Here is a 23,893-nt window from a genome sequence, read left to right as displayed (position 1 = left end):
CCCTGCAGGCTGCCCAACCTAAGTCCCACTGCACAAGTCAGCAGCGCCCCTCCGGGTTCAGTTTCTAGCAAAGGCAGGCCAGATGTGCACCAACCCCTCAGCCAGGTCTGTACCTCCAGTCACTGGGGGTCGCCAACTACACACACTTCCGTGGTAGCTCAGATCACACCTCTGGCACCTGGAACAAATGATAGTCCTGCCTCAGTCTCCCAAGTGAGCCACCACATCCGACTTTCAACCTGGTTTTGGCTTTGGAGGCAGGGTTTTTCTGCATAGCCTGGCTGTCTTGGACTTCACTCTGTAGACCAGGCTGGTTTCGAACTCAGATTCACCTGCCTCTAGATGTCCATCACCCACATGGCCGACTTTTATCCTGTTGTACATGGTAGAGAATTTCAATAATGTTCACACGACAGAGTTCACAACCAGCGGCCCCTCCCGTGCCCTGTGCCCAGTTCAAGGTTGGCACCCAGAACATTTTTCTTGAATGACTTGTGAATCTTAGTTGGTATCTGGGCACCCAGGTGACTATCCACGGGCGGACGCACAATGTCCTAACCACAGGGTGGCGCTTCTAGCTCCCACAAACCGGGTTCTCCATAGGTCCCCTCCTCTTCACTGTGAACCCCTTGGACCGGTTCCAACCCTTAGGGTGCTCCAGGCCCATCAGAAACACACTTTGTCGTTCCCTGCAAAGGGGTCCTGTCTTATATTTCTATCTTCAGAGTCTTGGGTCACCTTTCATCAGTGGATTGACACCACCTCCTCCGGCCTCTGTCTGTGCGCAGGCGCAATACTCCCACTCCCCCCTTCCATCCCTGCGGTGGAGGGCGGGGCGCGCACTGTCCGGGCGGCCGCAACTCCATGGGGCTCTTGGGACTCCTAAGCCTGCTGCACTCAACCTTCTTTGGGAACCAGGTAAGATGCAGGGAGTCCTGGTCGGAGATGAGGGTGGGGAGAGAGCCAGGTGAGGTCTTGACTGTGGGAATGGCGGCCCCGAGGACAGTGGAGGACGCTCATGTTAGAGCTAGCCAACTTGATGAGTCGGGGGTCTTCCGTAGTTGCTCCGGAGACAGTTGCCAAGGAAACCTCCTAAGCATGTGCATAGGGCTGGGTTCCCCTCCCTTGTACTGCAGCGACCCCTCCCCCGTCCTGCGCAGGCGCAGGCCTTCCCTGTGGGAGCATCCCTCCGCATGAGACCCTCTCCTCTCTTTCTTCTCTTCTGCGGAGACCAGCAGGTCTCCAAAGAACAGAGAGCTGCAGCTGGTGCACACCGACATCAGGCTCCAGCCAGGGCAGAATGCGGGCCTCGACCACACCCTACACTTGCTAGGCCTCAGTTTCCCTTTGGACATACTGAGCTAGGGCCTCCATGCTTAGCATCCATTAATATGATATTCCAAAAATTCTGTTCTGAGTCCCGGAGCATTACAGTTCGGACATGTAAGGGGAAACTGAGGCTGGGGCGCAACTAAGGAGTCAAGGTCACATGACAGCCAAAGAAAAGCTTGTGTGCTGGAAGTTTCGGGAGGGACTGGCTGTGTCACCAGCTTGCTCCTCTCTGGGGAGAGTGAGGGCCATTACTCTGGTCCAGCGGCTGCTAATTCCTCTCTATTAGGGCTGTGCTCACAGCTATGCCCAAACGATAGCCAGCATGTGGTCATGCACTCTGCACTCCGTGGAGCCCACATAGGGGAGGGTGACTAGTGGGACGCCAAGAGGACACCTGCAGTCATCAGAGAAGCCCAATGACCTCTGCAGTGTCAGGAGAGAGGTCCAAGGGCGCACAGTGCCCATCGGGAAGCCTGGAGTGCCCTGGAGCTGGGCGCGGGTCGACAGAGTCTCCTGTGTTACTTGAAAGTCAGGCTTCAGGTACTTGGTGACTGGAGGTGTCTGTGCATCATCCGCAAGGAGAGGTTCAGGGGTGAGGGATATTCTAAAGGTTTGAGACTAAGGGCATTTTGCCTACGGGTCCTCATAGCCTTCCAAGGAGAGAAGGCCGGAGAAAAGCCCATCTTCCCCAGAGATCTGAATGGAGCTGCGCTGTGAACTGAGGCTGTTTTCTAGCCTCAGTTTGTCTGTATGGGAGCGGCTAGTCTTCCCTTTCAGCCCTTGCCTGAGAGCACCTGGTGAGCTGTGGTATCCAGGAGGGAACAGACTAGACTCCCACTAAGGACACTGCAGCCAGAAACAGGAATTCCCAAGGGAGGTGGAGGCAGAGCTGAAGCCAAAAGCTCTGAGCTCTGTGCCCCCACCCACAACACTCCAACTCCAACCCTGCTCAGCTCTGCATTTGGACCTTCCAGCTTTCCCAGGCTTGACGGCTTGCCCTGGCTAAACCTCATGCCCCACTCCTCCAGTCCTGTGCCGGAGTCCCACCATGCCTGGATTCAGCCCTTGCTCATTCCTCTGTGCTGGGCACCTTCCCCTCCTGGCCCCAAGCTGACTGCTAGTGGGCCACGCCAACTCCGAGTCCCCATTTTATGTTTGATACAGGGTCTGACCCTAGCACAAGCTGATCCGAAATACTATGCAATCCTCCTGCCTCAGCTTCAGTCCTGAGATGACAGCCAGGAGAACAGCCTTCCCTACCTCCAGCAAGAGCCCCTTTCACACCTCCTCCCCAGGGCAGCAGGGACAGCTGTGTCCAACTCTAGATGCTACTGTTCAGTCAGCTGATACTTCTGTTACTGCAACTGCAGGTTTAGGATGGGCCTTGGCTGGAAGCCTTTCAGTCCCCTGCTGCCCTAGGTGTTTACAGCCTGCTTTCCCCCCACCCCCGTGTGTGTGTGTGTGTGTGTGTGTGTGTGTGTGTGAGAGAGAGAGAGAGAGAGAGAGAGAGAGAGAGAGAACTCGCATGAGCAGGTGCAGGAAGTCACTAGAGGTGTGGGATCCCATGGAACCTGAGTTCCAAGAAGGTGTGAGCCACCAGACTTGGCTGTTGGGATATGAACTGTATCCAATGGGAGAAATGTGGACTGTTAACCACTGAGCCATCTCTCCAGCCCCAGGCTCTGAAGGTTAAGCATCTTCAAGGACCCTTGGGCATCAGGGAGCTGGAGAGAGAAACAGGGACACAGAGAGGGGAACTGTCACATAAAATGGCAGGCCCTGGTACTTATACTCCGTCAAAGGGTTGGAGAAAGATGGGGAAGGGTTGCCAGTATCTCTCCAGAGTGCCTGCCCATCTCCCAACCTTCCAAGTCCCTGGTTACACTGGACCTCTTGGCTTTGCTTATCCCCAGCCCCTCCTGGTTGACACTTCCACACCTGGCAGGTGGATTGAGTCGTCCCCTCCCCCAAGAGTTTGGTGTACTATTTATCAATTTGATGTTTTGCATGGGGTCTTGGTCCTCGGGGAGTTCCCTTTCCCCCTTGATAAGGGTTTGCCAATCCCACTGCCCCCCATCAGCCCCTGAGCCCCAAGACGAGGCCCGATGCTCCACGGTCAGCATGGGTCCCTGTCCCGGGTTGCTATTGGCTGTCGCCATAGCACCAGCTCGTCTTCCCGCGCCGCCATTGGCCCAGGCCCCTGCATCCCGCATCCTCCCCTGCTTGCTTGCAGTGGTCTCGCCCAGCGCCAGAGCGGCAGCGCCGCCTGGCCAGGCCGGGATCCGGCTTTGTCCCTCTGGAACAATCCCCTCTGCTGTGCTGCCGAGACCCCCCCGGAGACCTAGACACCTCAGGTCTGGCTTGTAGGCCTAGCCAAGAGGAGGGAGAAGGCCCTGGGCTTTACAGCTACCCCAGACGCAAGTAAGCCGCGCGTCTTCCCCGGGGATTAGGGCAGGGGTGCAACCTGCCGCGCCCTGTCAGTACGGATTCAAAGGCAGAATAGGAGCCGAGGGGAAACTGAGTCCGGATGAAGCAGACAGGCATCTGAGTCGCTGCGGCTGGTCTCTCTCTCTCTCTCTCTCTCTCTCTCTCTCTCTCTCACACACACACACACACACACACACACACACACACACACACACACGGTTTCCACAGCGGATCCTTGGGAGATGATGCTTAAGGAATGGAGGAGAGCAGGATGCTGTGCGTCCCCGGGGAACTGTTGTGTGCCCTGGTCTGTTTCTTTTTCTCTCTGTAAAGGGGACGGGATGGCAGGAAGTCAGAGAGGAGCCCCTCTGGGTGTTGTGCCTCCCTCCTATGAATCACGCTCAGTAGACCCACGTCCCATTATTGCTGTTTCCTTGTCTGTCATCTGCCTAGGTAGCTTCTTGATAGAGGTTTGGGGCTGGAGGTAGGCGCGGGGTGGGGGCTTTCTGTAGGGAGATGTAGGGTGTGGGGCTACAGGAGTCAAAGGTGGCCTGGTGTGAAAACCTGAGGACAAGTGCCTCTCTGTCCCCAGCGAATCTGAGTGTGCCTGTGGGGGTCAGGGTTTGTCCCGAGGGCATTGGGAGCCTGAGTGCACGGGTGGAATCCTCATGCCTTCCTCTGGAGGGGAGAGGGACTTCGGTATCAGCAGGCAAGAGGCTGGAGGAGTGGCCTGGTGAGAGGGGTGCAGAGGCCTGGTGGAGGGGTGTGGAGCAGATTTGAATGCACCAGCTTAGAGGGCTGGCAGCTCCCATGGAGTCTGAAGAACAAGCTACACTGAGGAAGGGTATCAAGTGTGGGCCTGAAACATCTGCACAGGTTAGGGTGGGAACGGATGTCAGTGCCTGCAGACCCTCATCTTTCTCCTGTCTGGGCATGGCATGGGTGACTTCAGCTCCCACCAGGGGTTAAATTAGATATGAGCCTTGGTCCTAGCTGGGACACCCCAAATTTGGTTTGGATAGGATGAGCAGGTTTCCCCTGGGATCTCCTGTCAGCCCTTGGACCAGCCAGGAGTGGATTTTCCCCACCCTTCAGATGGATACACAAAGGCATGGAGAGAGGACAGGTCTGCTTTGTTGTAATTTTTGGTCTTTTGAGACAGAGCTCTATGTAGCCCAGGCTAGCCATGAGCCCAATATGTATAGCCTAAGGTAGCCTTGAATTCTTGATCTTCCTACTTCCATCTCCTGAGAGCTGGAATGACAGGGGAGTGCTACCATGCCTGGCTAACTGCCTGGACTTCTGAGCATCTCAAGGTCTGGGTTCTGATTACATCTGGCTTCCTTCCTACCCCTCTGCTTTCCCACTCACCCCCAGCCCTGGACCTCAGTTTCTCTTTTCTGGGAACAGTTGTTGTATGAAGAAAACAGAAGGCAAGGCTAGACCCATAGCAGGTCCTCCCAGGGGCTGGGACTCTCTAGACATTCACTGGTTGGTATCCTCTACCCATGTCCTCGGTGACATCAGGGTGGGCAGGGGCTTTCCAGAGAAGGAGAAAAAACAGAGCCTTAGATTATGTGTGTTGGAGGGGAGGCCAAGGGGGCAGGTGTCACCTAAGCAGGGCGGGTGTGTGTGGTTGGTTTGGGATGAAGCCTCAAGGCTGTCAAGGAGAGGCAGCTCCAAGGGGGAGGGAGCAGCAGATAGCATGAGATGCTATTGGTGGACCTCAGACAAAGGCGGAGGGAGGGGGCTCCCATAGATGGAAGGGAACAAAGACGGAAGGAGGATTGGTCATGGGGGTTTCAGTATAGCTGTGGAGAGAGAGCCAAGCTGAGGGAGGAGGCACCAGCCAGCTGGACAGAGGGAGGAGGCTGGACATAAGAGAGAGAAAAGGCAGACAGAAGCACAAAGAGCCGGACTGTGACAGAGCGGAAGGGAGGTATCTGGGCTGGAGGCTGCTGAACCATGAATAGGGAACCTTGCATGAATGGAGGGGTGTGGGACCACAGAGGGTCCCGGCCCAGGTCACAAACTGGTGGGATGATTGTGGTGAGTGTGGATCTTCTCCGTCACCCTCGCAGACCCCTCACAGCTCTCTCAGCCAGGGCTTCCTGGCTTTCACGGTGTTCTGGGCCAGCTAGTGACCCCTCTTTACCAGTGTGTCTGCTAGCCTGAGCTGTCCGGTCTGTCTGTCTGTCTGTCTGTCTATCTGCCTGCAGTCAGCTTCTCCTGTGTCAGTCTGTGAGCCTGGTGGCCTCCAGGTGGCCCTGATGACTGAAGACTGCCAGGGTGACAGATGTCTGTGTGTCTCTCTGGCTGTCAGTACAGATGTCTTGGAGTCTTTCTGTCTGTCCACCCATCAGTTAGCCTTGTACACATCAAACAGCAATTGGCAGGCTTCCAGCTTCAATTACTCCTGCTGCCGTGTCTGTTTCAAGCGCTGGCCCCCAGGTGACTGGTTCACACTAGACAGCCATTCCTGTCTCAAGGGCATACCCACAATGGGTGGAGGGCTGGGCTCCAGTCCAGGACTTTCTGATGGGGTCCAGTGACCAGCAACCACTCTTGTGACCCCTTGGCCCCAGGCACTGCAGGAGTTGAAAATGACCAGCTCCATGGCCTCGTATGAGCAGCTGGTGCGCCAGGTGGAGGCCTTGAAGGCCGAGAACACTCACTTAAGGCAGGAGCTGAGGGACAACTCTAGCCACCTCTCCAAGCTGGAGACAGAGACTTCTGGCATGAAGGTAAGAGCCTGCAATGAGGCATGGGTCAGAAAGACAGACTCAAAAGTGTGGATGTCTTGGAAAAGCTAAGAGAGGGGTCCCCAGGGCATGTGGACTGCCAGGGCGACAGATGTCTGCATGTGCATCCAGCCCTATTCCCTACGATGCCCACAGGAGGTCCTGAAACACCTTCAGGGCAAGCTGGAGCAGGAGGCGAGAGTGCTGGTGTCCTCCGGGCAGACAGAAGTGTTAGAGCAACTGAAAGGTGAGTGGACGACTTCCAGAATGGCCCATGGCCAGCAGGGATATAGCAGAAGCAGGTAGCTGATCTTCACGAGTGCCTCCCTCCCTCCAGCTCTTCAGACTGATATCAGTAGCCTCTACAACCTGAAGTTCCATGCCCCTGCCCTGGGCCCGGAGCCTGCCGCCCGGACTCCAGAGGGAAGCCCAGTGCACGGCTCTGGACCATCCAAGGACAGCTTCGGAGAGCTGAGCCGGGCCACCATCCGCCTGCTGGAAGAATTAGACCAGGAGAGGTGAGAGGGCGTGGGAAAGGACCCGCCCCCAGGAACCTCTGCCCTCTGATTGGGTCGCTGGAAGTGGCTCCGCCCCAACCAGCCACACCCACCTCCAGGCTTTTTCATTCTCATCTCCCTTCTGCCCTGTCTGGCTGACCCCGACTGGTGGACAGAGGATATGGGGGCATTCCCGGCAAGGGGAAAGGCTCCTGGGAGAAGAGCCTCCACCCCCATCCCCGGGTCAGAGACATACAGGCGTCTCTAGGAACAGAGCCGCATCTTAAGTAAGGGCACAGAAACAGGCCTAACGCCAGAGATCCTCATTGAGGCCTTTGTTGATGGAAGGACAGAAGCCCAAAAATTCTGGGCACAGGGCCAATGGAGGGGCAGCGCCGGAGAGGGCAAACCGGCTCAGCCCCTCTGGGTTGCACGAGATCCCTCGACAAACAGCTTACGTCTGCTCTGTGGAGCAACTTTTCAGACTTCTCTGTAAAATGGAAATAGTTTTGTTAGTTGGTTTTTTTTTTTTTTTTTTTTCCTTTCTGGCTCCCCGACCACATTAATTTCTTTGGGGGACACCATAGCACGTGTCTGGAAGTCAGAGAACGCTAAGAGATCCCTGGGGGTCACACTCAGGATTCTCAGGTTGCCAGCAATGACAGTTATCTTTGCCCACCTCCCTAACTTGCCAGCCTACTTAAACAAAACCTTTAAAGAAAGGGGTCTCAGTGTAGTCCTAGCTGGTCAGTCTCCTGCTTCAACTTCCTCAGTGCGGGGCTGACAGGGTTAATGAAGGGTCTCCTGCGCCTGACTATGTGTATGTTGGAGATGAGCAGGTGTTGGAGTGCTTCTCGGACCTTCCTAGGATGCTCTTTCCTTTTTATCTGGTTATTTGTTTATTTTTCTAGATAGGGTTTCTCTGTGTAGCTCTGGCTATCTGTAGACTAAGCTGGCCTCAAACTCAGAGATCCACCTGCCTCAGCCTCCCAAGTAATGGGATTACCACCGGGCTATTTTATCTTTTTTTTTTTTTTGAGCCAAGGTTCTTTAGTAGCCCTCAACTTTGCCAAGTAGCCAAGGCTGCTGGTCAAGATCTCTTCCCAAACTGCTAAGATGGCAGGTGCATATCCATAGCTTTACTCCTTAACAATTATTGTATGTGCTCCAGTGAGCATGTAGGTAACAGGGCAACCTTCACAAGTTCCTTTCTTTCCATTATATGGGTTCTGAAGATAGAGCTTGGGTCGTCAGACTTAGCCACAAGTTATTTTACCTGCTGAGCCATCCCGCTGAACCTTTGTTTGGGACGGGGTCACACTCTGTGGTCAAGGCTGGCCTCAAACTCTTCTATCCTCTGGCCTCAGCCTCCCAAGGGATTTTTTCCCCCTCGCTTTCTAGTCACTTTTCCTTCATCCACTCAGTTCCTTCCAGTGTCCACCTCAGAGCTGGGAGCAGGGGCGGGGGGATGGTGTCCCTGAGAATGACACCTATAAGGAGGTCCCGTGCACCCCCTCCCCCAGATGCTTCCTGCTGAGCGAGATAGAGAAGGAGGAGAAGGAGAAGCTGTGGTATTACTCTCAGCTCCAGGGCCTGTCTAAGCGCTTGGATGAGCTGCCACACGTGGACACGGTGAGCTCCCAGGGCGCCCCTAAGGAAGGTGCAGGAGTGTGGCGGTGGTAAGGGGGCCCGGTCAGAACGCACCTCACCACAGCCTGTGCCCCCTCCCAGCAGTTTTCGATGCAGATGGACCTGATTCGGCAGCAGCTGGAGTTCGAGGCCCAGCACATCCGCTCGCTGATGGAGGAACGCTTCGGTACTTCGGACGAGATGGTGCAGCGCGCCCAGGTGCACACCCGGGCTTCGGGGAGTGGGGGGCAAGCTAAATGGGAGGAGTCTGCGGCAGGGCGGAGAATTAGAAGGTGGAGTCAGAGGTGGGAGGAGTCAAGGCTGGGAGGAGGCGGGGTCCTTCAGGAGCCTGTAAGTCTAAAAGAACATGCTTATTTCGGGTTCTCTGTTCTCTAGATACGGGCTTCGCGCCTGGAGCAGATTGATAAGGAGCTGTTGGAAGCCCAGGACCGGGTGCAGCAGACGGAGCCCCAGGTACCAAGACAAGGAGAGTTAGGGCTGAGGGGGTGATGACAGATGCCAGTCAACTCAATGGTATTACTCTATTCTGGGCCCAGGAAGGGGTCTGCAGCCTGTGCGTGGTGCAGCCTGAACCGCCAGGCCTATATGCTCTTCCTGCAGGCTCTGCTGGCGGTCAAGCCTGTGGCAGTGGAGGAGGAGCAGGAGACAGAAGTCCCCACGCACCCTGAGGATGGTACCCCTCAGCCTGGCAACAGCAAAGTAAGAAGGAGGAATCTGACGATGGACTGCCAGCGGCGTGGCTGGGGGTCCCCAAACAACCCCCGTTGCTAGAAAGCTGCTCAGGATTGAGGCTCCCTGTGTGCTGGGAGGTCTTTGTTTTTCTGAAACAGAGTTCCACTGTGTAACCCAGGCTGGCCTGGAACTTTCCATGTACCCCAGGCTGGTTTCAAACTCAAGAGACCCACCTGCTTCTGCCTCCTGAGTTCTGGGAGTGTCCTACTTAGTGTGGGCGCCCTGCGGGGGGGGGGGGATCATGCTTTGGTGTAAGTGTGGAGGTCAGAGGGCAACTTGTAAGTGTCTTTTCTCTCCTTCCATTATTTGGGCCCTGGGAATAAGGTCGTCAGGTTTGGTCGCAAGTGCCTTTATCTACTAAGCCGTCTTACTGGTTCACAGCGACCTTCTGAAGAATTGCCAAATCCACGTGTGGAGCACAGTTCCCATTGTGAGCCTGCAGTCATCCTGTGTTCCCCTGCAGGTGGAGGTAGTGTTCTGGCTTCTGTCTATGTTGGCAACCCGCGACCAGGAAGATACTGCACGCACGCTGCTGGCAATGTCCAGCTCCCCAGAGAGCTGTGTAGCCATGCGCCGCTCGGGCTGCCTGCCACTGCTGCTCCAGATCCTTCATGGCACCGAGGCTGGGTCTGTGGGGCGCGCGGGGACCCCCGGAGCACCGGGTGCCAAAGATGCACGCATGCGCGCCAATGCGGCCCTGCACAACATCGTTTTCTCCCAGCCGGATCAGGGCCTGGCACGCAAGGAGATGCGTGTGCTGCACGTGCTGGAGCAGATCCGAGCCTACTGCGAGACCTGCTGGGACTGGCTTCAGGCGCGGGAGAGTGGGGCAGAAAGTAGTACAGGAGACAGTGAGTATACCCCTTTCACGGGGCCTGGATAGGCTTGGGAGAGGGAACCAAAGAAGCCTCGCACCTTCTGTTTCTAGCTGAACCCAAGGGACCTTAGGACAGTGTGGCAAAGAAATGAACAAGACTCTCTCTACCCCCTGACCACGCCCTCAAAACCTCACTGGGAGATTTTAAGAGGGACCCTACCCATGGCCACGCCCCCAGGCCCCTGACCACGCCCCCAGCCCTTCACTGGCGGATTCTAGGCAGGGATGTATTGTTGATGCAGACCACCAGTCCTGTTTCTTCTGGTCTCACTAATTTATCATCGCTGGTCTTGAACCTGCCTTATAGCCTAGGGCCTATAAAGTCACAGGCCTGTGCCACCAGCAGGTTTCTTTGACCTGTCCCTGCTATGGAAGTATGTGAGCAGCAGCAGCCCTGCTGCCGTGAGGCCTCTGCGTGGGAGGCCGTGAGTCAGGGAGTGTATGACATGCCACAGATTTTGAAGCAGTAGATACAGCATGGGAAGAGGCTAGGGTGAACTTAGGTATCACTCCAGGAGTGGGAATCTAACCTCATGCCTACCCACAGCCCCTGTCCCCATTGAGCCTCAGATCTGCCAGGCCACCTGTGCGGTGATGAAGCTGTCGTTCGACGAGGAATACCGTCGTGCTATGAATGAGCTAGGTGAGTGTCCCATCGAGGGTCCTCTTCTGGGCCTTAGCCACAGCTGTTGACTGACCTCTTTAGATGCCATGATACAGGATAGGCTGGGAAGTGTGTATGGGTGGTTATAAAAGAACTGGGAAAGTGGTGTCCATGGGATGGGAGACTGGTCCCTTTGACCGGCCTCAGCCCTTTTATGACACCCAGCTTCCCTCCCCACACCTACAGGGGGGCTGCAGGCTGTGGCAGAGCTACTGCAGGTGGATTATGAGATGCACAAGATGACCCGGGATCCACTCAACCTTGCCCTGCGCCGCTATGCTGGCATGACCCTCACCAACCTCACCTTTGGAGACGTTGCCAACAAGGTTCCTGGGGTGGGAGGAGGATGGGCAAGGGTCAGGTACCATCTTGAGGAGTGCCTCACCTAACCCCAGACTAGATATGGTCCTGAGAGGTGGGGACCGTCATTCCCAGTGTACAGATGGGTAGAGCGGGCAGGTGATGTGGTCTGGAGAATTGTGACCTCTGGGCTGGCAGAGTCCAGATGTGTCCATCTGTCTGAGGCTCACTTTCTGTAGCTGGCCAATAGGGTGAAGGTAGAGAAAGGGCTGTGAGTCCCCTGTTTTTACCTCTGTGACCTCAGCTGTTCAATGTCAATCCCAACAGGCCACACTGTGTGCCCGCCGAGGCTGCATGGAAGCCATCGTGGCCCAGCTTGCCTCTGAGAGCGAGGAGCTGCATCAGGTACACAGGGTGGGGGAGAGAGAGGTTTGGGCTGTTTTTTCCAGGTTGGGACGACTACCAGAGGTCTCTACCTGATCCCTTCTAAGAGTAATACCCCGAGTTTTGTTACTTGCCATCTTCCAGGATCATAGTGGGTGGGAGGAAACCTTTGGAACCTGGGCTCGGGGTCCACTAAAGCTCCTCCCCCCAGGTTGTTTCCAGTATTCTTCGTAACCTGTCATGGAGGGCGGACATCAACAGCAAGAAGGTGCTGAGGGAGGTTGGCAGCATGACCGCCTTGATGGAATGTGTGCTGCGGGCCTCCAAGGTGAGCATGGGCAGCCTGGGACTGGGGAGGGCAGAGGCTCAGAGTGGGGAGACAGCCCGCGGCAGGCGATGGGCACCCTGTCTCTGGGGTGGGGGTGGGGAACCAAGGTAAACTGGATGGATGAGCATGGTGCTCCCGGCCTGTAGCTCTGAAACCTCCAACACTACACACCACACCACTCCGAGGATGAAAGTACTGACATTCACGTGCAGGGCAGAAACCTCGCTGCTGAGCCACGCCCTCAGTCCCTCACTAGGCGACTCTAGGCGGAGCTCCACCTTGGCCACTCCCCAGTCCCTGATTGGGAGTCTGGGCGGGGCTCCACCTTGGCCACGCCCCAGTCCCTGATTGGGAGTCTGGGCGGGGCTCCACCTTGGCCACGCCCCAGTTTCTGGTTGGGAGTCTGGGCGGGGCTCCACCTTGGCCACGCCCCAGTCCCTGATTGGGAGTCTAGGCGCGGCTCCACCTTGGCCACGCCCCAGCCCCACTGGGAGTCTAGGCGGGGCTCCACCACTAAGCTACTTTAGCAGCATTTTTTTGCGTATTATTCATTTTACAGCTATTCCAGGCTCGACTAGAATTTGTAATCCTCCTGCCTCAGGCTCCTGAGTACACAGTGACAGGCCTTCGCCACCAGGCTGAGCTGTTGATTCTATGGAAAATCTCTTGGTCGTAGTGGAGGCCCATGAGTGGCTACATCCTTCATGTTGACCATTCTTCCCTCCCACTTCAGGAGTCCACCCTAAAGAGCGTGCTCAGTGCTCTGTGGAACCTGTCGGCCCACAGCACAGAGAACAAGGCTGCCATTTGCCAGGTGGAGGGTGCACTGGGTTTCCTGGTGAGCACCCTCACATACCGTTGCCAAGGGAACTCGCTGGCAGTCATCGAGAGTGGCGGTGGGATCCTACGCAATGTGTCAAGCCTCATTGCCACACGGGAGGACTACAGGTCAGCTCACATCGTGATCCATCCAAGTATAGAGGCTGGGACTGGGAGGCGGTGGGGCAGCAGTGGCTGCTCTTGCAGAGGACCTGGGCTTGGTTGCTAGCACCCCATGGCAACATACAATCCTTAACTCCGGTTCCAAGGGATCCTGTGCCCTCTTCTTATGTCTGTGGATACCAGGCACACATGTGGCACACAGGAAAACATGCAGGCAAAACGACCATACACAGAATAACATAAACCCCGTTATTAAATTCTGTTCATAATAAGGCAGACATGGCAGGGGATGCGCCTCAGCCCAGCACCTGGGAAGCAGAGGCAGGATGCCCTATAAGTCTGAAGCCAGCCTGGCTTTTAGCAAGTTCCAGGACTGTCAAATGAGATCTTTTTCCAGAAAAAGAAAAAAAAGGAAAGCAAGGGGGCGGGAGTGAGTTATGGGTGCTTCTCAGGAACTGTACAAATGTACTACTTTTACTGAGAACCTGGGTTTAGTTCTCAGTGCTCAGGATGAGCCACTCGCCACAGGTAGCTTCAGTTCCAGAAGCTCTGCTGCCCCCTTCTGGCGTCGGTGGGCACTTCACATATGGTGTACAGACAGCCACACCCATCCCTATGAAATAAAATGATAAGAATTTTAAAATTAAGTCTTAAAAAACAAACGAACAGCCAGGCAGTGATGGCACACAGCACTTTAATCCTAGCTCTGGGGAGGCAGAAGCAGGTGTGGCTCTGAGTTCGAGGTCAGCCTGGTCTACAGATCGAGTTCCAGGGCAGCCAGGGCTATACAGAAAAACCCTGTCTTGAAAAACAAAAATAAAAATCTTAAAACCAAGCAACCTAAATACATACCCCAGAAATGGAGGTTCAGGAAACACAGCTATGAGCCTGGCACAGGACAGTCACCTTCAGCTAGCTACGGGGCTGAAAGTTAGCCTCAGCTTCCTCAGAATCTACCTCAAAACAAACCAAAACCCAAACAGCTTCGGGGAGACGTTCATGGGGGGGGGGTCGTGCAGGCTGGGAAAACTTAGGCTAGAGCTATTTCATTTTTCTTAAACTCAAACCTAAAGGGTGGACGTGTTTATCTACCGTATCCAGTGGTTTGAGTCTGGGGGTAAGGGGCGGGCAAGCAGGGGCGTGGCTAAGCCTTGCTAGCAAACTGGGGTAGCTCAGCTAGCTGCTGGCACAGTGGAGGTGGGCAAGGTTGAGCAGGGCCTGACACGTGGGTATCGACAGGGCAGGGCGGGGCAAGCCTACTTGCATAGCAAGGCAGAATTGTGATTGGCTGAGCAAGGGTGGACCTGATTTACTTGGCTAAGAGTTCAGCAAAGTAGAGGTGGGTAGAGCGGAGCTTAGGGTATGGGTGACCAGGGGTGGGCATGGGGCATAGCTAGGCTAGAGGAATGGCTGAACCAGGCAAGCATGGCTGGGCTGGGGCTGCTGTACTAAGAACCTTGGGGGAGGAGCTCTCGTGCCGTGGGTATGGCTAGGGGGCGGGGCCCCGTGGCACTGGGCTAAAGTCCACGTCCCTTTACTCTGGGTTCCCCCAGGCAGGTGCTCCGTGACCACAGCTGCCTCCAGACGCTGCTGCAGCACCTCACCTCCCACAGCTTGACCATCGTGAGCAATGCCTGCGGCACCCTCTGGAACCTGTCTGCCCGCAGTCCCCGAGACCAGGAACTGTTGTGGGACCTGGGGGCCGTGGGCATGCTCCGCAACCTCGTCCACTCTAAACACAAGATGATCGCCATGGGCAGCGCTGCCGCTCTGCGGAACCTGCTGGCTCACCGACCTGCCAAGTACCAGGCCGCGGCCATGGCCGTCTCCCCGGGCACCTGCGTGCCCAGTCTGTATGTCCGCAAGCAGAGGGCTCTGGAAGCCGAGTTGGACACTCGGCACCTGGTGCATGCACTCAGTCACCTGGAGAAGCAGGGTCTGCCTGAGGCAGAGACCACTTCAAAGAAGCCCCTGCCGCCCCTCCGCCACCTGGACGGGCTGGTGCAGGACTATGCCTCTGATTCCGGCTGCTTTGACGATGATGACGCACCGTCCCTGGCTGCTGCGGCCACCACAGCTGAGCCCGCCAGCCCAGCAGTGATGTCTATGTTCCTTGGTGGTCCCTTCCTTCAGGGCCAGGCACTGGCCCGCACCCCACCTGCCCGCCAGGGTGGGCTGGAAGCCGAGAAGGAGGCTGGTGGGGAGGCAGCTGTGGCAGCCAAGGCTAAGGCCAAGCTGGCGTTGGCTGTGGCTCGGATCGACCGGCTGGTGGAGGACATCTCTGCCCTGCACACCTCATCTGACGACAGCTTCAGTCTCAGCTCAGGGGACCCAGGGCAGGAGGCACCAAGAGAGGGCCGTGCTCAGTCCTGCTCTCCGTGCCGGGGCACCGAGGGTGGGCGGCGTGAAGCTGGCAGCCGGGCACACCCTCTTCTAAGGCTCAAGGCGGCCCACACCAGCCTCTCTAACGACAGCCTGAACAGTGGTAGCACCAGTGATGGCTACTGTACCCGGGAACACATGACACCTTGTCCACTGGCTGCGTTGGCTGAGCACCGTGATGACCCTGTGCGGGGACAGACTCGGCCCAGCAGACTGGACCTGGACCTTCCCAGCCGGGCTGAGCTTCCTGCCCGGGACACGGCAGTCACCGATGCCCGAGTGCGCACCATTAAGTTATCCCCAACCTATCAGCATGTGCCACTGCTTGATGGGGCTGCTGGGGCAGGTGTCAGACCCCTAGTTGGGCCTGGAACCTCCCCGGGGGCTCGGAAACAGGCGTGGATACCTGCAGATGGCCTGAGCAAAGTCCCTGAGAAACTGGTGGCCTCCCCCATACCCATAGCTAGTAAGGTGCTGCAGAAGTTGGTGGCACAGGATGGGCCACTGTCCCTCTCCAGGTGCAGTTCTCTGTCCTCTCTGTCTTCCACGGGCCATGCCATCCCCAGCCAGGCAAACCTTGATGACAGTGATTCATCCCTGGAGGGGCTTGAGGAAGCTGGTCCTGATGAGGCCGAGCTGGACAGGGTGTGGCAAGCATCCGGGTCCACCTCTCTTCCGGTGTCCATCCCAGCCCCGCAGCGGGGGCGCAGTCGAGGTCTTGGGGTGGAGGATGCTACACCATCCAGCTCATCCGAGAACTGTGTCCAGGAGACGCCCTTAGTCCTGAGCCGCTGTAGTTCTGTGAGCTCCCTGGGCAGCTTCGAGAGCCGCTCCATTGCCAGCTCCATCCCCAGTGACCCGTGCAGTGGGCTGGGCAGTGGCACAGTGAGTCCCAGTGAGTTGCCAGACAGCCCGGGGCAGACGATGCCCCCGAGCCGCAGCAAGACTCCACCAGCACCTCCTGGGCAGCCCGAGACCAGCCAGTTCAGCCTGCAGTGGGAAAGCTATGTGAAGCGCTTCCTAGACATTGCAGACTGTCGGGAAAGATGCCAGCCGCCCTCGGAGCTGGATGCGGGAAGCGTACGCTTCACGGTGGAGAAGCCAGACGAGAATTTCTCTTGTGCCTCCAGCCTCAGTGCACTGGCCCTGCACGAGTTGTATGTTCAGCAGGATGTGGAGCTGCGTCTGAGGCCACCAGCCTGTCCAGAACGAGCGGTGGGTGGTGGGGGCCACCGTCGGAGGGATGAGGCTGCCGGCCGCCTGGATGGCCCAACACCAGCTGGTTCTAGGGCTCGGTCAGCGGCTGATAAGGAACTGGAGGCATTGCGTGAATGTCTAGGGGCAGCCATGCCCGCTCGACTCCGCAAGGTGGCTTCGGCCTTGGTGCCTGGCCGCCGCGCACTGCCGGTGCCTGTGTACATGTTAGTGCCTGCCCCGGCTCAGGGTGATGACTTGGGCACAGACTCTGCAGAGGGCACACCTGTCAACTTTTCCAGTGCAGCCTCGCTCAGTGATGAAACCTTACAGGGACCCTCCAGAGACAAGCCGGCCGGGCCTGGGGACAGGCAGAAACCCACAGGCCGAGCTGCTCCTGCCAGGCAGACCCGTGGGCACCGGCCCAAGGCAGCAGGTGCTGCTAAGAGCACAGAGCACACCCGGGGGGCTAATAGGAACCGGGCAGGATTGGAACTACCCCTCAGCCGGCCCCAGAGTGTTCGGTCCAACAGGGATGGCTCATGCCAGACCCGGACCCGTGGAGATGGTGCCCTGCAGTCACTATGCCTCACGACACCCACCGAGGAAGCCGTGTACTGCTTCTATGACTCTGATGAGGAACCACCAGCCATGGCACCACCACCTCGGCGGACATCCGCCATCCCACGGGCTCTTAAGCACGAGAAACCCACAAGCAGGAAGGAGACCCCAACCAGGGCAACAAAGCCTGCAACACTCCCTGTGAGGGCCCAGCCCAGACTGATAGTGGACGAGACCCCACCCTGCTATTCTCTGACCTCCTCCGCTAGTTCCCTCAGTGAGCCTGAGGGCTCTGGACAGCCAGCCAGCCATCCTCCAGGCCTGGAGCCGGGCAGAAAAAAGGACAATTTTCCTAGCCCAAGGGCAGAAGAGGAACTTCCGCAGGGTTGCACCAACTTAGCCATGCTCAGGCGCCGGACCCAGGCACCTGGCTCACGGCGTCGCAAGCCAAGACCTGTGAGGTCAGACACGAGGGCCACTGAGATGCCACGGAAATGCCATGAGGAGGTGCCTGGCTCTGATCCAGCCTCCGACCTAGACAGCGTTGAGTGGCAGGCTATCCAAGAGGGCGCAAACTCCATTGTCACATGGCTGCATCAGGCAGCGGCCAAAGCTAGCCTAGAAGCTTCTTCTGAGTCTGACTCCCTCTTGTCTTTGGTGTCTGGGCTGTCAGCAGGTTCTCCCCTCCCGACCCCCCAGCTCAGAAAAGGGCGAAAGTCCACAGCCGAGGCTGGGGGTGCCTGGCGTCCTAAGAAACGGGGCACAACTTCCACTAAGACCAGTGGAAGTCCCCGGTTTCCTGGTGGCCCTGAGAAGGCAAAGGGTACCCAGAAAACAATGGCAGGGGAGTCAGCCATGCTCCGGGGACGGACAGTGATCTACACGGCCAGCCCAGCCTCCCGGGCTCACTCCAAAGGTGTTTCTGGACCTTGTACTGCCAGTAAAAAGATGGTGACATCGGCTACCACTCAGCCAGAAACTGCCACCAAAGTCCCCAGCCCTGAGCAACAACGTTCACGGAGCCTCCACCGACCAGGCAAGATCTCTGAGCTGGCAGCCTTGAGCCACCCCCCCAGGAGTGCTACACCTCCAGCCCGTTTCGCCAAGACGGCCTCAAGCTCTTCACAGACCTCCCCAACATCCCAGCCTCTGCCTAGGCGATCCCCTCTGGCCACTCCAACAGGAGGGCCTCTGCCTGGCCCTGGGGGGTCCCCAGCGCCCAAGTCACCAGCCCGGGCCCTTCTGGCTAAGCAACACAAGACCCAGAAGTCACCAGTGCGGATCCCGTTCATGCAAAGACCAGCCAGGCGGGTGCCACCTCCACTGGCCAGGCCACCCCCAGAGTCTGGCTCCAGGGGCCAAGCTGGGGCTGAGGGAACTCCTGGGGCACGTGGCAGCCGCCTGGGCCTGGTGCGCATGGCCTCAGCCCGCTCCAGCGGCAGTGAGTCCTCCGATCGCTCAGGCTTCAGAAGGCAGCTGACCTTCATCAAGGAATCCCCAGGTCTCCTTCGTCGCCGAAGATCCGAGCTGTCGTCTGCGGACTCCACGGCCTCCACCTCCCTGGCCGCTTCGCCCCGCCGTGGACGGCCTGCACTCCCTGCTGTCTTCCTTTGCTCCTCTCGTTGTGATGAGCTGCGGGTATCCCCACGGCAGCCCCTGGCAGCACAGAAATCCCCCAAGCCAGGTCTGGCCCCACGTGCGCCCAGACGCACCAGCTCTGAGAGCCCCTCACGCCTGCCTGTGCGGGCGACCCCTGGTCGGCCTGAGACAGTCAAGCGGTACGCATCTCTGCCACATATCAGTGTGTCCCGCAGGCCCGATAGCGCTGTCTCTGTGCCCACCAGCCAGGCCAATGCCACTCGCCGGGGAAGTGATGGCGAGGCCAGGCCGCTGCCTAGGGTGGCTGCACCGGGTACAACCTGGCGTCGTATCAAAGATGAAGATGTCCCCCACATCCTGCGCAGCACGTTGCCTGCCACTGCCCTGCCTCTCAGGGGCTCATCGCCTGAAAACAGCCCTGCAGGAACTCCACAACGCAAGACCAGCGACGCAGTGGTTCAGACGGAGGATGTGGCCACCTCTAAGACCAACTCCAGCACGTCACCCAGCCTGGAGAGCAGAGATCCCCCACAGGCTCCGGCCAGTGGCCCGGTTCCTCCACTGGGCAGCGATGTAGATGGACCAGTACTCACCAAGCCTCCTGCCTCAGCGCCCTTCACCCACGAGGGTCTGAGTGTTGTCATGGCGGGCTTTCCTACCAGCAGGCATGGCTCCCCCAGCAGGGCTGCACGGGTTCCCCCCTTCAATTATGTGCCCAGCCCTATGGCAGCTGCCACAATGACCAGTGACTCAGCAGTGGAGAAAGCCCCTGTCACCTCTCCAGCTAGCCTCCTGGAGTAGTGGGTATAGGCCTGCCTTCTGGAACTTACTCTCCTCACCCTGTGGCCCAGGCTGGCTTTGCTGCGGGCCTGCTCTCTAGATGCTCTGAGTAGGTACATCTATGCCCTCAGAGCCCCGTCCAGCTCGCATCTCTGCACCTTAGGGCCAGCCCTTGCTTCTATCTGGGGCTTGAGGGAATCCGCTATAGAGGGGCCTCAGGGCACACACAGTGCCATTTTTTGAGGTTAGCCTGGGAAGGGGTGGACAGCCAATCTCTGAGGGCCACTAGCTGTGGGCCCATGCAGGACCTGCCCTGAGCTGCACCCAGCGGTAGGAGGGTGGACAGGCTTGGGGGTAGGGCAGTGAGCCTCTACTTGGCAGCTGGGGCCGCCTCAGCCCTGCACTGTGGAAGCCTGTAATTAGCGCTGGAGTAATTGGTTAATGATGACTCTGCCAGGGGTGTTTGCTTTCTCTGAGGCAGCCGAGGAGCTGTAGACTGAACACTCATCATGGCCGTTGAGAGACTGCCAAGGTGAAGAGCCCTTGTGACACAGGAGCTGCGGAGCAGCTGACACTATGTCCCTTGACTGACAGAGGGACACTAATTCCAAGGACAAGCTGGCTAGGCTCTGGGGGCCCTTAAGGGAGGCCGATCCGTCTGGGAAGGGACAGTCTACCCCTTCCCAGTCCTGCCTGTGTTATGATGCAGGTGTCAGGACTAGAACAGAGCCTTGGGCCTCACTCAGACACAGCCCGAAATCAAACTGGGGACTTGGTGACAGTGAGGGGAGCCTGGAGCTGCTATGGAGGGCAGGGATCCAGATGTAAGGTAGCCTGTGCGTCAGGTCTGTGTGTGTCCGTCACAGGGACCTGGGGCAGAGTGAGGGCTCAGCTCAGTCTTCCCACAGAGAGCCAACAACCTCTCTCCTGTGGGACCCCAGGCTGCCCTTTGTAAGGGGACCTATAGTCAACAGCCACCTGCATGAGCTGTTCCCAGAGAGCCAACCTCAAGTCCCTCTTCTGAGGCGTTGAGAAGGGGTGGGGAGTGGGGGCCTTGGGAGTAACTAAGGACATTGCTGCCCTTTCCCGAGGGTCCCTTTTTTGGCAGGGAGCTGACACTCAAGCTTGCCACCTCACCTCAGGCTGATGACTAGGTCATGCCATGTGTGGGGTCATGTCACACCTGTCCAGTGCTTTGAAAGCCTACAGCCTAAGCAATGCCTGATGTTTCTTTGTCTGGGGCTCTGGCCCTAATTGTTGGGGACAGTGTCACAGCAGAAACTCCAGGCATCAACTGGTTAGTGCTAGGACCTTGCCTGCCCAAAAGGGCTGCTGGCCTGTGGGTGACTGGGAGGGGACAAGGACAGGGCAAAGTGGCTCTAGAACACCCTCTCTAGGGCACCTAAGACACGCCTAGGATGGCTGTACTGGGGACAGGTGATGGACAGACTTGCAGCTGGGTTGGAGGTAAGCCGCATCTCTGTGGACTGAGCCTGCATACCACGCACTGTGAAAGCCCAGGTGTACACACACTGCTCTGTGCCTTGGTTTCCCCATGTGGGCCATGGGGAGGACTCAGAGTGGAACATCAGAGACGTGTGGGCTATAGCACAAGCATGCAAGGGCCATCTTTCTTCTAGCCACCTCCTCCTGTCCGGTCAGCCTTGGGCCCAGCAACCATGATTGCCTTCTCTACCCCACACAGTGTAACATCCAGCCCAGGGTAGGTAAGAGCGGTTATGGGACAGCAGCAGCCTCTGGAGTGTCCTTAGAGGCAGAGCAGGAGGGGTCTGCTGTCCGCCAGGCTGCTGCTGCTGCCAACTGCTAACACCCTGAGCTGGACACCAGTGGTCTACTGGAGATTAACCACTGGGTGCTTGACCAGGGCAACGTGCCCACCAGTTACCTCACTGTGTGTCTGTTGCACTGTCCCACGCCAGTGTCATCCCCCCTGCTCACACCTGGTCGGTGTGTCCTCTGCTGCAGTACCGTCCCCGCCCTGCTCTACGGTGTTACACCTCTGTACATACTGACCCCAAGAGGACACCCAGCCTGGCTTCTGATTCTTGTTCATATCTTTAATAAAGCGAGCCACTCAGTCAGTCGCACTGGAACTTTATCTGTAGCATGGGCTCTGGAGGGGGGAGGTCGTTCCAGAACCTTCTTTCTTCTGCAGCTGCTGTCCAACCTCAGAAGTTGGTTCCGAGCTCGCCGCTGACTGGACAGTGTGTCAGGTCCCCACATTCCGGAGCCAAGGTTGGTTGAGGGTCAGCCGAGCCATACCTGGCCATCAGCCATTGGTCACTTGTGGTGGTGGAGGTGTCAAGATGGAGGTGGGGACCAGGATTCCAGGCTGTACTGGTCAGGGCAAACCAGACTCGGTGACCATCAGGAATTTGGAGTGTCAGGAATAACATGGCCACAAGCTAAGGCCATTTGTGACAGAACAGTTCCAGCTTGGGAACCGAGAAAGCTGGTGCGGGGCCTCTGCCTGAGCTGCCAGTGATCTAGTCTGACTTAAGGGAGATCCGTGTTGTTTAGACATCAAACATCTTTGATCTGCCAGAATTAAAGTCCAGCCACCCCAAGAGTAGTGGGCCTTCTGCAAGAAGGCAAACCGAACCCCAGGTCCAGAAGGGGCAACGCCCACCACACACAGGGCTCCAGTCTTTGTGGGGCTCCTCTTGGACCCCTGGACTCCCCAGAATGAAAACCCCCTTGTTGAGTCCTGCCAGCCCCAGGGAGAGCTGGGAAGGCAGTGGGGCCCTGGAGGACCTGAGCTAGGCTCTAGGAAGGGGGCAGCCAGCCCACTCTCTCGACCAAGATGACAGTGGCTCATCTGCTGTGGATGTTGGGGACAGAGAACTTCACTGCCCAGGGTGACACTGGTCACTATAAGGCAGACTGCCTCTGACCCCTGACCTACAGTCAAGTCCTAGATGTAATCTAGGCAGGTGTCCCCGGAATGAGGAGGTGGCCATGTCAATTAGAGGTCATTAAGAATGGAAGAGGGGACAAAGCCCCAAGCTGGCAGCGTGGGCCACTGGATCCCCCCAGGCCAGGGTTGAGGCAGCAAATATTGACCCAGACCATCTGGCTGCCACGTGCCCAGGCCTGGGCCAAGGACATCAGGTGTAACCTCGGCTCTAAGAGGTGGCTGAAGTCACCTGGCTAATATCCTGTTCCAGCCTCTGACCAGCTTGCCGAAGGCCATCGAACTTCTGCCTCAGCGCATCCCCCACCTGCTGCAGCCTCTCATTCATAGCCACATAGGCCCGGCTCTGCTGGTAGATCTGCTCCTGCTGTATCTCAGAGTCCTCAGCCCTTGGGGATGGGTCTGGGGGGTCTGAAAAGAAGAAACAGTGTCACCATCCCCAGGCCTGATCTCCACCAATCCAGAGGCAAGAGGACAGTGATTCAAAGTTATCCTTAGCTACTTGGTGAATTTCTGGCGAGCCTGGGCTACACAGACCTATCTTGGTACTAGAAAGTAAGAGTCAGTTTCAGGCCTGAAAACCTTCAGGGTTTGTGGGTCACGGAGATGACAGGACCCCTCCAACCACCCTGGCCTTGCTGTTCTACCCAGGACTGCCTGGGTTCCTGGATTCTAGGACAGGACTCGCACAAATGACCCTGCACCTCTGGTACCTTCCCCCCATTTCCTTGTAGGAGCAACTGGCCACGCCCCCTTGAGACAAGTTCCAGAACTCACAGCAATCCTCCTGCTCCAGACCCCTGGGTTGGTTTAAATCACCAAGTTTTGCAGCACTTCAGCTTTATTTTTGATGACCTCATTTTGCAGTGGGAAAAAAGGCCAGGGACAAAGAAGATTTGTCCCTAGGTGTCTGGCTGCAATCCAGTTGTTCCTGACTCGGGAGTCTTACGTTCTCCTACCTTCTGGGGCCAGAGCAGTGAAAATAGGATCTTGGGCGGGTGCCCGTCGCACGTCCTCCAGGATCTGCTCCACCGTGGGAGGCGCGGGGCGAGTGGGCAGCACTACGCGTTTCTTGGCCTTGGAGCTCATCCTGTGGGCGGAGCGCGCGCTAACTGGGGGTGCACTCTCGGCTTGGCCCTCCGGCCCCGTGAACGCCTACGCATCCGTTACGGACCTGCGCCGAGGTCCCTAACCCGTCTCGCTTTGCCTCCTCCCGGGACCTCGGCGTTTGGCTCGACCACCACTCCAGTTTGCTCTAGAAAAACCCTGCTGCCTTTCTGCGCTGCAAGAACCTAGGTGGCCGCCACCGCTTCCGCTTCCTGCTTGAGCGCCACTGCGTTCTGGCACTTCCGGTCCGCTCCAGCTCCACTCCTCGCGAAACCCCTCCCCCGTCTTAAAAAGCCCTAGGCCTAGTTACTCCTAGGTGCTATCCAGTAATATCAGACTTACTGGTAGGAGGCAAGGGGTGAACTTGAGTTCGAGTCTCCCTGGCTGGGCAGCAGATAGTAATCTGTGTCCAACCATTGCCAGGTACACAGTGGGCACTCAATAAATGTTGGATGGAACCT

General features: G+C 57.5%; 2 protein-coding genes across 8 annotated transcripts; one reads left to right on the top strand and one right to left on the bottom strand.

Moving 5' to 3' along the window:
- Positions 1–864: 864 nt before the first annotated feature.
- On the top strand, positions 865–19,411 carry APC2 (APC regulator of WNT signaling pathway 2; the record flags this gene model as incomplete). Of its 5 annotated transcripts, none has more annotated exons than XM_080935402.1 (15): positions 865–918; positions 6,345–6,503; positions 6,657–6,747; positions 6,838–7,018; positions 8,521–8,629; positions 8,732–8,845; positions 9,023–9,100; positions 9,248–9,346; positions 9,843–10,230; positions 10,804–10,899; positions 11,107–11,246; positions 11,548–11,625; positions 11,816–11,932; positions 12,666–12,880; positions 14,428–19,411. In XM_080935402.1, the coding sequence occupies 15 exons, from the start codon at positions 865–867 to the stop codon at positions 19,409–19,411; spliced, it is 6,903 nt and encodes a 2,300-aa protein (XP_080791528.1). The 5 variants fall into 5 exon arrangements, with proteins under 5 accessions (XP_080791528.1, XP_080791527.1, XP_080791526.1 ...); XM_080935401.1 differs by having other exon boundaries at positions 8,729–8,845; XM_080935400.1 differs by lacking the exon at positions 865–918 and adding an exon at positions 5,725–5,808.
- Positions 19,412–21,482: 2,071 nt separating this feature from the next.
- Positions 21,483–23,641, bottom strand: LOC308434988 (UPF0449 protein C19orf25 homolog). 3 transcript variants are annotated; one of them, XM_080935505.1, is made up of 3 exons: positions 23,285–23,641; positions 22,558–22,736; positions 21,483–21,748 (listed from the first exon to the last, which is right to left on the bottom strand). In XM_080935505.1, exons 1-3 carry the CDS (start codon positions 23,412–23,414, stop codon positions 21,713–21,715), a joined length of 345 nt encoding a protein of 114 aa, XP_080791631.1. In that variant the 5' UTR covers positions 23,415–23,641; the 3' UTR covers positions 21,483–21,712. The 3 variants fall into 3 exon arrangements, with proteins under 3 accessions (XP_080791631.1, XP_080791630.1, XP_080791632.1); XM_080935504.1 differs by having other exon boundaries at positions 21,483–21,743; XM_080935506.1 differs by having other exon boundaries at positions 21,483–22,736.
- Between the last annotated feature and the right edge of the window lie 252 nt (positions 23,642–23,893).

This window comes from Micromys minutus (assembly GCF_963924665.1).
Source record: "Micromys minutus genome assembly, chromosome: 22".
Classification (NCBI taxonomy): domain Eukaryota; kingdom Metazoa; phylum Chordata; class Mammalia; order Rodentia; family Muridae; genus Micromys; species Micromys minutus.
The sequence above is the reverse complement of the archived record's forward strand: the minus strand, read 5'-3'. Positions and strand labels throughout refer to the sequence as shown.

Excerpts from the sequence above, each read along its gene's own strand:
- LOC308434988 (XM_080935504.1), bottom strand. The coding sequence starts at position 23,414 with ATGAGCTCCAAGGCCAAGAAACGCGTAGTGCTGCCCACTCGCCCCGCG. Across the intron at positions 22,737-23,284 it reads CACTGCTCTGGCCCCAGAAG|ACCCCCCAGACCCATCCCCA; the intron begins GTAGGAGAACGT and ends TCTTCTTTTCAG. Across the intron at positions 21,744-22,557 it reads TGGAACAGGATATTAGCCAG|CCTGGAATCCTGGTCCCCAC; the intron begins GTGACTTCAGCC and ends TGACCAGTACAG.